Source organism: Melanostigma gelatinosum, assembly GCF_949748355.1.
Source record: "Melanostigma gelatinosum genome assembly, chromosome: 2".
NCBI lineage: Eukaryota > Metazoa > Chordata > Actinopteri > Perciformes > Zoarcidae > Melanostigma > Melanostigma gelatinosum.
This window is the reverse complement of record NC_136635.1, coordinates 20,431,551-20,444,165: the sequence shown is the minus strand read 5'-3', so window position 1 is coordinate 20,444,165 and position 12,615 is coordinate 20,431,551. Positions and strand designations below refer to the sequence as shown.

General features: G+C 41.8%; 2 protein-coding genes across 2 annotated transcripts in view; both read right to left on the bottom strand.

Moving 5' to 3' along the window:
* Positions 1-706: 706 nt before the first annotated feature.
* LOC306788895 (KH homology domain-containing protein 4-like) lies at positions 707-7,500 on the bottom strand. The gene is made up of 14 exons (XM_079284593.1): positions 7,260-7,500; positions 6,100-6,367; positions 5,878-5,997; positions 5,641-5,714; positions 4,951-5,003; positions 4,638-4,834; positions 3,971-4,179; positions 3,574-3,634; positions 3,226-3,283; positions 2,790-3,013; positions 2,215-2,319; positions 1,470-1,555; positions 1,263-1,381; positions 707-845 (listed from the first exon to the last, which is right to left on the bottom strand). Exons 1-14 carry the CDS (start codon positions 7,286-7,288, stop codon positions 715-717), a joined length of 1,734 nt encoding a protein of 577 aa, XP_079140719.1. The 5' UTR covers positions 7,289-7,500; the 3' UTR covers positions 707-714.
* Positions 7,501-8,958: 1,458 nt separating this feature from the next.
* The window catches only part of pde8a (phosphodiesterase 8A), a 37,551-nt gene continuing 33,894 nt past the window's right edge, over positions 8,959-12,615 (bottom strand). The window contains 5 exon segments of the mRNA XM_079286537.1: positions 8,959-11,117; positions 11,562-11,651; positions 11,654-11,690; positions 11,826-11,854; positions 11,857-11,989. Coding sequence (XP_079142663.1) covers positions 11,011-11,117; positions 11,562-11,651; positions 11,654-11,690; positions 11,826-11,854; positions 11,857-11,989 — 396 coding nt within the window. The 3' untranslated portion in view covers positions 8,959-11,010.

Sequence of the window (12,615 nt, the reverse complement as noted above, 5' to 3'; positions counted from 1 at the left end):
AAGTCAGTAATAACACAAGGGAGAAAAACGGTAAAAAAGATTTGTTCCTCAAAATGTCCCAATTAGCAGGAAGCCACAAGTTGTGCAGCATCTGAAGTCATGTGGCGACACACGCATGCACAATGCCTAGTTGGCAGGCCCTCTATTTTAACAGCTGCTATATAAATGGGCATAGATTTAAATTGTCCCATGGGGAGAAAACACAGAAGTGAAAGCAAAAGCTACACCAGAATAAGTAAATAATAAAAACCTTTCTCCCCTAAGATTCCAGGAAAGCACCAAACATCAGAAACTGGTGATAATTCAAAGACTAGTCCAGTGTTTTTTTTGCATCCATCTTCTGCCCGTTTGTATTGATTGTCAACCTGACAGTGTATGAAGCGTGGTCAGCCGTCTTTAGTCCTAAACATTGATGGTAGTACATCAAGTGGAACCAGACATTTGTGAAAAGGTGTCCCAAAACACCATTCGGCGATGAGTTGGGGAAAAAAAGAGGAAAAAAAAGTCTAACTTGGCTTGGAAAATAGTCAGCAATAAGATATTTGTTCTCTGAACTAAATGGGGTTAAAACACGGCAAAACACTAGTTTAGTCCTTAAACAGTGTTTGAAAATATGAGGGTGGATTGTTCCTTTTATGGGGTTTGAGTCGTGTTGCTGAAAGTAGGCTTTGGGTCTGTGGGTATCCTGGACAGTGGGGATGGATGGGGCAGGGGCTATGAGTGATCAGTCTTACTGCTGCGTGTCCTCTCCTCCTCTTCATCGGAGGAATCTCCTCCGTAGGGCACAAGCCCGGATGCATCTTGGTCCACTTTAGACTTCTTCTCGCTCACCTCCTCCTGAACAGCTGTAGGGAGCACAATGAAAAAAAAAAAAAAATGGCGACAGAGAAGGTGGGAGAGGGGGCGAGAAAGCGAGAGGAGACAAAAAGGAAACCCATTGAGGAGCCCCATGTTAGCGGTGGTTTTCGAGTTTGTTTGATCCACAGCCGGGGGGGCGAGGGAAGATATCAAATGAAACGGCAGCAGAGCACACGTCCATAACAGGCAGGTCCATGGACACATGTTGAGAGAGAGAACACAAGGGAAAGACAAAAAACATATACAAGAAGAGCATGTTAGTGGGTTCTACCAGTGGAGAGAGTCACACAGGTCTCCGCTCCTCCATGGGGGGGGGGGGGGGGGGGGGGAGAATGCCATTTCATGCAACAGACATGTCTGAGCACTCAGGCTCTCTGAATATTCGGAGATACAGAAATGCATACCCATTGACGCGGCGATGCCAGGCACACCAACCGGATCTTCAGTCACCACGTGTCTCGGCCTTTTGCGGGCAACGGGGGCAGGAGCCACAAAGAAAGGTGGCGGAGGAGGCATCAGAATCCTGGAGAGAGGGAGAGAAACATCAGCAGCTACACCACACCATGTTCATGAAGAATAATATACAAGGGAAATAAGATCTATTCACAGACCTTTGTACTACTTTCTCCTCTCCAACACTGGAGGCAGGAAGTGCAGACTCTTTATGAGCAGGACCCTCCGGAGATCTGCTGGGAGGCTGAAACAGGAAAGTACACATTTAAGGCGATTCAAAACTTTATATGGAAATAGTTTGACCCGCAGGAAACAATTGTTTTCCCCGATGTTCAAACCTTTCCAAATGGTGAGAGCTTTGGGTTTTATTTTAATAATAAACATTTTCTCATTCTCTAAAAAAGTTAGAAGTCACATAAAAGAGCAGAGGCATCGTTCAAACCATTTCTAAACTTCTCCAATCTAATTAAAACCTTTACAGATACATCTCAAGAGAGACAAGAATATGAATTTGATTTGACAGAGCCTTAAGTATTGATGACAGGATTTTCCAAATGGGCAGCATTGTATACATTTTCAGACCAACAGTGTTGCAGCTTAAAGCCTCGTCTGTGGTAAAAAGTGTATAAAGGCCATTTGTGTTAGGGATGGTAGTTTGATGTTCAAACTCAATTAGTCAAAAAAAAAATAAGCAAGTAAGCTAGAGACAGCGTGCATGTAGGATGAACAAACTGACGTGTGTTGCGGAAAATATGCCTATGATACTTATCATGTGATCATTTCATGGAATAAGTGTGTAATTCTACATTTTTCAGTTATAATTGACGCAGTAGCTCAAACCGGTCAGTCATTAAAAAGAAAGAAAAGGCTCTTTCAGTGATGTGAACATGTGTCACGGCTTACCTGTTCTTCCTTTGCCCCCTCCTGGAAATGACGCCTGGGACTTCCCGAGTCAGGGGTGGTGTTTATCGCTCCTTCAGGCTCCACCGTCTCACTGCTGCCAGGGTCCTTAAGTAGAGCAAAACAAACACACACACACACACACACCAATGCAGCAGCAGGAAGCAGCAAGCTAAAACAGCTAAAACACTCAGTGTCCCGACAACATAATATGACATAGATGAAGTTTGTGGTGAGCAGATTTAAAACTCTTGATGAAATTGGTAGTTGGTCAATTTATTAGCTGGTGGGCTAACTAAAGCAAATTACCAATACATCATTTTAAATATTTGACCAGCTTTATATAATTGCAGGATAACCACCACTTCATCTTCTATAAAGGGGCGGGAAGTACCGAAAATATCAAACTGGTAGAATAGATATCCGCACACTTTCATCAGAGATATATGGTTCTTGCTTTATACAACAAAATAAAAACATGTTTTTAGCATTTTACAAGTTCAATCAAATCAACAATATAAGGAATACATGAACGCTGAAAACAATCATTAGTGGCAGCCCCGATCTTTGGCATTTACCTGGACGAGATAGGGATGCGGTTTCCTAGGACACACCGGATACTGAACCATTGCCTGAGAAGATGGAGGGTTTGTCGACATGTTAGAATGACTTGAGGGACCATTTGCATTACTCCAATAACCACTGGCTCCTGAGTACGCTGAATAGCCGCCAGCATACCCATTATACCAGGACCCCTGGCTAGAGTAATTGCTATTAGGTGGAAATCCATGTGCTGCGTATGCTGAAATGAAAGTATAGAACGTGGAGTTAATAGCATATATTACATGAATCAATAACGGTGCTTTGACAACTGTGAGGTACGAGTTCAACCTATTGTTGAGCCACGAAAGACGTCATGGGATGATTAATCACCACAAGAAGAATGCAGTCAACGAGTACCTGATATTTGGTCACCCTGTTGAAATTCGTTACAAGACATAAAAGAATACTTACGTTGTGTTGAGCCGGTGGCTGTGTAGTTTGTCACCATACGGGCGTTTTCATCTCTCACCTGGAGAGCCAGAGAAAACAAAAACTATGTAAGGAGCTAGATAACAATCCACAAAGAGTGTGCTGATAAGCTTTCAACAGCTAACGAGTTGCATTGTGGGTAGGTGCAGAGCACTCAAAACCTATCTCTGGAGATCAGGTGGTTCACGCTACCACTTTCACTTTAGGAGGTGGGTATCGGTGAAAGCCATACACTTCAATAGTTTCACCTTCTTAAACCTCCCATTAGGCCCTCATATAATCCAGTTTAAACTCACAACTGCATTTGTGGCGACGATATCATGAACTTACAGTTTCCAGCAGACTTTCGGTGAGTTTCTTCGCAGACTCCAATCCAGTGGAATTTGGGTGGCTGTAACACACGAGGCGCCACGAGTTAAACACGGTGAAACAGACTCGGGACAGAAGTAACAGAGCAAAACTGACACAAAACTTAAACCTTGGATTGACTTCATTAATTCAGACAAGTAACTTATTTACACCAAGCAAGTCAAGTGACGTCCGCTTATGATTTAAGGGAAATGGTTCAGTAAACCAAAACTCCGTTTTGTGGTTTCCTTTTAAAAACAAACAGGTCTTGTTTCAACCACAAACTCATGTAGTGACCCGTGGATCTCCCTCTCTGGTGAACTACTGCCAATAGGAAATTTAAAAGTGTGCCAACAGTGAGCATTTGGAATGAACATACCTGATGTATACATAAAGAGGCTCAAAAGACTCTCGTTTGGATGCTTGTTCAATGTAGCCGGAACCTTTTCCCCGGAGAAAGACTCGAGCCCCCGTCTCCGTCTGGATGTGACTCAGGTACGAACCTCCCGGACCCTCGATCTTTTCGTTCACGTTGAAGAAGGGGAACGCCTGGTCCAGGCCCACAAAAATCTTTGTGTGCACAAAACTCTGTGGATAGGGGGAAAATGTGACCCATTATAATGACCTGCATATTTAGGTTGTATATTGACATCTAAAATACGTTTGAATAGAAGCAGAACAGATGTGTTAGCAGATGCAGAAATCCGAGGCTTTTCCCTTCAGACCAGGGACGTTCTCTCTGCTGCTTACTTTGGGAGGTGGGTATCAGTGAAGGCAACATGGTCTTCATTTGCCTCACTTTCTTAACCTCCACTGTTAAAATCTTAACTCACAGACAAGCAATATTTAACACAAAAAGACCTGAGCTGTATCATCAAGTGTATTCAACATAACCCAAATTTGACTTCGCATGTAATTATTTCATGTGCCAATGTTGCACATCCATATTTGCAACGGTAACATTTTAGTAATTAATCCCGAGGAACAGAATGTCACCACCACTTGTGGAGGGGTGCACTTTGATATAGACGTCACGTCTTTCGTACCCCCGAATGAGGAGCGGCAGGCCGATGTCCTGGCGCCGAGTTGGTGTTGGGCAGCCGTGGCACGGGTGAGGAGTTGACGAGGCGAGGAGGCTGAGGGTAGAGTGTGAGCGGAGGCATAGCGGGCATCTGCTGTCCTGATGCGGCCGAGGCCCTCAGCAGGTCCTCGGAGATGATCTCCTTTATCCTCAGCACAGCCTCTGATTAACAGTAGACAATGTTTGGACATCAGCTTACAACATGTGTAAAACAATATTCGATGAAGACAATGCCAGACTACATATTAAGCAGATTTTTTTCTTAAAGTGCAACTTACTGTTGACCTGCTCCTGGTTCTTTCCCTGGACATGTAAATACAAAGATCGTTGTCTAAAAGAAAGCAGATCAGAAATGTCATGGATAACTTCTGAGCTCCTCCAAACATTTGTTTACTCAAGAAATAATTTTATATGGCAACTGATTGATTACATTTGTATTAGATAAACATAGCACTCCTGGTAAATATGTTGAGATGTTCTTGGAGAGCAATCAGCAAGAAATAAGAGTTTATCACTATAATTGCAAAGAGTTGCTAACGAGTTGCATTGTGGGTAGGTGCAGAGCACTCAAAACAAATCTCTGGAGATCAGGTGGTTCACGCTACCACTTTCACTTTAGGAGGTGGGTATCGGTGAAAACCATACGCTTCAATAGTTTCACCTTCTTAAACCTCCCATTAGCAAAGATTTAAAAGGACAGCTATGTTTGTGCAGCTTGCGACTGACTACTAGTCAAAACTATGATAAGACTGTTCTTTTTTTCATTGAAACAAATACATACCATATTGTCTAGTCTACTATCAAGTTAGCCCTATATATGAAATATCAATATATGGAATACTACTTCTGCAAAATAGATATGAATATGTTTTACATATTGAGGTGAATACAAGTAAAGAATACTACAATAAACAAGGAGATTAGTATTAAATGACTGGGATGAGGACATCCCTAGTTTTAGTACACACCCTGCTTTTCTCTTTGCAGCATCAGGCATGTAATGACCTCTCGTTGAGACGACCGATCCACTAAACTGTCGAATCTGAAAAAAAAGGAGTAAATTTGATTTAAACATAAGGGGGATTATTTATCTGGATATTTAAAGCTGTTTAAGAGCCTTCTTAATCCTTTTCTCACATTCCCCATTTGCTTTCACCTAACATCGTGTGTCAAACGCAACACCACCATGGTCACGGTTCACTTACCTCCTCCTGTGTTTTGCCTTTAGTAAGAAGGTCCCTGCAATTTAGCGGCACATCGTTTATGTCGACCTCTGTGACCGCCATTTCTTCTGTGGCGGATGCCAAGGAAACATTTGGGGCAGACTACAAGACATGCGAAATGACAAGGAAGCGGTAAGCCCCAACCAATAACGCCATAAAACAAGACAAACGGTTATTTGCAACAGCTGTTTAAATCATGTGCACCTTTGCAAGTATCGGTGGAGGAGTCAACAGCTTTCCTTTTGCCATTAACATGGCATTTATTTTAGCAGCCATGGCCGCGGCCAGTTCAACTCCACCCTGGGGCGCTGGCTTTTCTCCCGTCTGTAGCGGCTGGGAGGCTGTGCTGTTTGAACTAGCAGCGCCGACGACTCCTGATAACGAGTGGGCCGCATTTTCACTACTCCTCTGCTGCCTCACTTCTACACTTTGTTTAGGTTGGGCTGTCTTATCCCATCGGCTGGTTAGGCACCTAAAAAACAAAAACATACAAACAATTAAATAAGCTAAACTAGATCACATTTACTAAACCCTTTTTACTACAAGAAAGTCACCGGGTAATGGACTTGCCATTTCAATCTTGAAGATGTGTTGAATCTTAGATGAGTGGCAAAAACCTCTTTATGATTAAAAAGGCAACTTCTGTGCCTTTGCCCAAATGCTCAGGGGACATGTGCCAACACATTATTTGTCTACACTTGTACAGTTCGTGAAGAAAACGTTTGCTCGTAAAATACCTACACAAAAAGGGATAGCACTCAACATTAGGACAACATTTCAGACGGCAGTGCTAATAATAAAAGGAGTATCTTAACGTATGTGGATCGCGGTTCATTGCAGCCAGTCGCGTAATGTTTTTATGTTGCGTTAAAAGTTAAGGGAGGTTTAAAGCTTTTTTGATAATAAACCACTTGTGGCTTTGAAGATGATAACACCGCCGTTGAAGGTAGCGCCAGATACACAGTCGGTGTAGTATATTAACTGTTTATTGGCCGCTAAGCTAACAGCCAAAGTTAGCTGATGATAAAGCTAACACTGAGCTAGCTAACCTGCTAAAGCAAGTTACGAGTCTGTTGTTGGACAATAGTATTCCCAACAAATCCATTTAAGACTTAAGGGAATATCGTTTAGAGTATTTTGAATGCTGCACTCTGGTCAGCCTACTCGTGTTACACAAGTGGCATCACGCATGCTAGAAGTCATTAGCAGGCCACAACCATGTATGCTGGCTTGTGGATTAACACGATAGATAGCTTTAGCTTGACTAGCTAGTTAGCTAGCTTACTATTCAGTGTTTTTCTTAGCTCATATTACTCAAGATACCTAATGTACTCATACAAAAACAAACCATGTGGGGAACTTACGGTGTTTGTCCAGTCATTCCCGAAGACATAGCACAAATTGGCTGTAAAATTAAAACAGTTTCTACTAAGTTAACGCTGGACGACGGGAGCCATCGGTCTGCTCCTTCTGGCGCCGGCGACTTCTTCTGACGACTTGTCGCAAAGTCTGACTTGGCGGAAGTTAAACTGTTTTCCTGTTATGTAACACAATCTGTTACGACGTCCGATGATTGATTAACATCGTCAGAAAATAAAGTTTGAGATTGGCTCCGGGTTTTCATACAATTGATTTAAAATGTACGACTAAGCATAGACAAATCCAACCATTTTGAGTGTCATGATCATGGCGGGATCACGCTACTAGTGGGGCCATGAACAGCATCTGGGCCTCCATTAAAGCTACAGTCACATGACACTTACAAACTCCCGTCGGCTACAGCAGATTCGCAGTTCAGAGTTCCCCTTTACTACTTGGTTTGATTTGGTTCATTGGGAATATTCTAATAATACATAATATCAAACTTTGTCATGGATAGTACAACAACTTTCAGGATTTTTTTCAAGGCAATCAAATTATCAAGACAGGCTTACACTGTCTGAAATTATGAAATATTCAAAATAGGACCCATGTCCAGGCAGCCAAAGGTACCAATGTACTGTGTCTGGAAATGGAAAATCGAGCATTATAAGTACAACATTACACCACCATACTACACACTGCAGCGTGACTTGTGTAAAGTTTGTAATCGCTCGTCTCAATATTTAGGCTATGTATTACCTCAGAGGTGTTTCATCGCGGTCCGTTTGTCAGGGCTGAATGTAGGGCAATTTAGTTGAATGGAAAGCCAGTCTGAGTTCAGACACATTAAGCTCTCCATGTCAATTGTGTAATCAAACACATTGTTCCAGCAGATAGTATGTCATAAAGTGTGCATAATGAATGAGCAAACACATATTATTCACAAATCGGACTATACATTTGTGAAAAAGAAGTTTGCGGTAGATAGATGGGTCCACAAAGTGATTTAGACATGGGAGACCATTGTTTATTTCCCATTTCCTTTTACCAGCCAACATAGTGTTCTTTTAACCACGACCACAATCATTTGCTTATCTTAATCAAATAGTATTTTTAAACCAAACCACGATCATTCCCTAACCTCAAAGCGAGAATATTTTACTTTTGTAAGAAACCAAACAGTTACAAATGAAAAGTTGAATTCATAGGCAATCAAACACACACTTGATCAGTTCAATACACTAAGCATTCAGTTATGTGGTCTTTAAAAAAACGTTTTTTAAATGATAGTGAGTGACCCCAAAGAGATAAATAAGGCTGTTTAAACTTGTTCCTACACCTGTTGAGATCGGGTATTCTAATGTCAACATTAGACAGTCTGGAAGAAGAAAAGCAGATTTGTTCAATGTGCCATCTCAGTAAAAGGAGAGTTTTGTTCTCTATAGTCCATTTTACAGGGTTTGTACAGTAAGTGTCTGAACCAGCCACCATGTAGTTTGAGATATATCTTTTGCCTCTATTAAAAAAAACTCATACTTGGTCCTTTCTTATTGCTCTAAAAACCGGTAAAACAAGAAACCTAAAGAGGTAGTTAGATAGCTAGACTCAGTGCAGATATCGAATGCATTTATAAGGCATATTGTAGGCTAATAAAGAATGAGAGAAAAACACGAGAGAAAGATGACATAAGTAAGGAGGACACAGGTTGTTGAATCATTGCAGGAAATAAACTGCAAACTTATAATTGACATTTTATTTTTCATTGAATAGTTTCTATTGTTTCCCCCCGTGCCTTCAGACCAAGATGTGAATCAGAAGGGACAAACAATCCCCTGATTGAGTGTACAGTTCTTTCATACGAGAGAAACAAAGATAACCGTGGTCAAAACATCTCATTAACCATCATTTGCTTAGCTGTTATGGCATTTATATACTGTTTAAAGAGGAAATATTCTTAATAAGCGACACTCTTTAACATATATTAGTATCCTAATCTGAAACCAGCCTTGAACATAAAGCTGTTCCGTGTGCATAAGGATGTTGGACAAGTGGCCAAAATAGAATGGTGTTTGATCAAAAAATCAATGCAAGCTGGCCTCTAGGAGACTGCTTCACGACAGTGATAGACAACTCTGCGATCCACATCCTTCTTAACCATTTAGTTCTCTGTATACATGCTGAGTGTGACCATCCAATTCACAGGTATTCAGACAGCTATAATGGTTGTTCTCGTTTGCTGCAAATCCAGTGTAAAATTCATTGTCTATAAAAATATTGAGATTTACTTTAACATAACCTTCTGACTACGTCATAATAAAAACTCCAGATGGCCGTTGCAGTTGCACAGTGGGATGTACTGTATAAATATTGTATAAAATAAGGCAGTCTTTTCAGTAGGATAAACCAGATACAAAAATTTCTGGGCGAAAAGATTTTCAAGTCCAAAATGTCTTCACACATTTGTCAAATGTCAAGCGGTTTACAGCATTAAACCAAGAGTAAGGGACTGTTGCAACAATGAATACACCCACGCGCCCACACCTACGACCCAAACACACCCACACACACACACGCCCCCCACGCCCACACACACACCCGCACAAACTCCTGATGATCAACAATAACAGCTTATTCTACAATGCAACATCCCATCCCTGGACAAATCACTGAGACGTAGACATTTGTAGTATTGTTTACAGTGCAATACAAAAGTGTTCATTCAAACTGGTACTGTACTTTTGATAAGAAAATAAAAATGTTTATTATGGTAATGCTTCATATGACTTCAATAACAGATTTTTCTTTCGAGCTATAGTAGTATTTGTCTTCATCAGCTTTGGCTTTTCTCTCTCTTTCTGAAATTCAATTTGTTCTTATTTATTTATCAACTCAATCATTTGTGAATCTTAACATAGAAAATATGGAACATCTAAGAAAAATTAACAAACCAAATCATCTGTAATTAGTTACCTATGATGATGATGAGGTTTTTTTCTCTCAGCAGTGGCCTAAAGTAAAGATCCACTCCCTGACCCATAAAGAAAGCATCCCCTCCCACATGTCTGTTATGACAGCGTTGTGTCAACTTGGATGCATTTCTGAAGGACACATGAAAATATTGCCAAAAAAAGAAAAGAAAAGTAGAGCAGTGGAGTGTTATTCCATGATGTGGCCTCCAGGGGCAGAAGGAGCAGTCCTGCCTTGTTGCGAGCACAGGGATGGAGGTCAAAGGTGACTATATGGCCTGACGTGGATTGGACACCTTAATATCCAGGTCACACTTCCACCCACTCCTCCAGTGTTGCTCGCACCTTCCGTAAACAAGCAGTTTTTACTCAAAACAGCAACTTCACAGGCAGAAAGGAGTGCCTATGTGGTAATTAGGGGACGGGTGCTTTGCCAGGAGGCCTGTAAGGACCTTCTCTCAGTCATGTCACTTGACCAGCTACACTGCGAATGGCCGAGAGGCACGAGAAGTTCATAAGGATGCTGTGTGTCCGCGTCTGTTTGTCACAGTTTTCATCTGACAGGGTTGTAAAGCAAGCAGTGTCACTGCTGCAAACGGCCTGTCAGGAAGTCCCTCTGTGGTTTCTGTGTGGACGGATATGTGGACGCTCAGCGTGCTACAGAAGCAGGAGAGTGAAGGCGAGGAGGCCTTATGGCTGGCTGGGCCGGCAGGGAGAGCGACGCCCCAGCAGGAGAGAGGAGGGCTGCCCCGGACCGCAGAGTCCCAGGTCTGAACACTGCAGCGGCCTACTCTGGAGGCGGTCGCAGGCTGTGCAGCTTCCTCTCATCCAGGCCTTTCCAGTACTTGAAGTTGTTGTCCAAGTGCTGCATAAGATTGGGGAGGTCTGCGAAAGCTGGAGAGGCAACAAAAGAAGTTCAATATCAGATTTGACACTTTGTTTTTCAAATCATCACCACTGTCTCATTAGTTCATATACGAACGACTTATGAATGCACCAAGCCGACTTTTTATCCGTTATAACTCAACTCAGGATATACGGTCAGTATCTGTATCGATACTGGTCCGGTATGAAATTGGTGTCGGTTTAAAAGTTTTTTTTAAAGATAATATTTGAATTCAGTTGCTAATTTGACTGCTGTATTAAACATACTCACTATGAGAACATTTGTCATTACCTTTGACGTTCTCTTCACATTATAACTGTATATAACTGTATTATTTGTACGTTTGTCTATGCTACTTGTCTAGACTTGTCAATAAGATCATACGACTCATCACGCAGATTCATAACAGTGTATGCATCTCTAGTGTGTTGCACCATGCTGTGCAGTCTTACCATCCCATGCATCAAACATGTCCGTAATGAAGTAGTCTACGAAGGAAATCTGGGACTTTGGTATGCTACACGTGTTTCTGTCAAACACAGCATAACCACCGGTAGGCCTTGTCTCTTCTCCTCCTCCGTCTGCACAGGGACGACAGCACAAGTGATCATCACGCACAATGGATGCATCAATTACAACAAAAAATACAGTGCAGCTGCTGCTTGCTGGATCCATCTCCCCAACCATGAGCACTGTATTTTTTTCCTTCCGATTACCTGTGCAAAATACTCCTCTGAGATGCGCCAGCCCATTCTATACAGAGCTCTTGAGGTCTGCATGGATTGGAGATGTCTGCACACTTAATCAGCATCCGCTTGACGAGGATGCGATTCTCAGGGGATGTCAAAATGCTTTTTACAGATTCCTCATCATTGGTTCCCTAAAAAACAAATCAAGACAAAAAACACAGATGCAGACTATTAGCACAGTGACAACTAAAGATCTTCTTATTAGTGGCAATAGACAGCCCCTTATAGCACACACAACAGCTGCACAACTTTAAAAATAACTGACTGTGTCTGTACACGAACCAAACCGGGAAGTTGAAATATGGCACTGACAGCTGATAAAGGTTTTCTTTATGGAGGGTCTGTATTCAGCGCGTGTTCATTATGGGCTCCCCAACACTTGCATGTAAAAGAGTAGAGCATGGTTCCTGCAGTCACATGATTTGCAGCCTTCTGTATGTTTCAAGATTTAAGATTTAATTCACTGACAATTATGTTAAGTACAAGTACAGACGGTCCATTGAGCCAAGATGAGGGAGATCTCCGTTTTATCCGAGTCTCGAGGTTAACTTAATGAAAATGTGTATGCAACACAAAGACCTTTTCTTTTATCAACTAAACTTAAACTCCATCACAATTTACATCAAACACTTACATGTTCTGACAGTGGCTTTGTTCAGTATGAAAAAGATTGGCATCAAATCATATATTTGGCTCATTCCTGCCTTTAAAGGGCAAGACAACTTTTAAATGTCTGTGTTGAGCATTCCACACACAG

Excerpts from the sequence above, each read along its gene's own strand:
- LOC306788895 (XM_079284593.1), bottom strand. The coding sequence starts at position 7,288 with ATGTCTTCGGGAATGACTGGACAAACACC. Across the intron at positions 4,180-4,637 it reads CTGCCGCTCCTCATTCGGGG|AGTTTTGTGCACACAAAGAT; the intron begins GTACGAAAGACG and ends CCCTATCCACAG. Across the intron at positions 2,320-2,789 it reads CGCATCCCTATCTCGTCCAG|GACCCTGGCAGCAGTGAGAC; the intron begins GTAAATGCCAAA and ends GCTCTACTTAAG.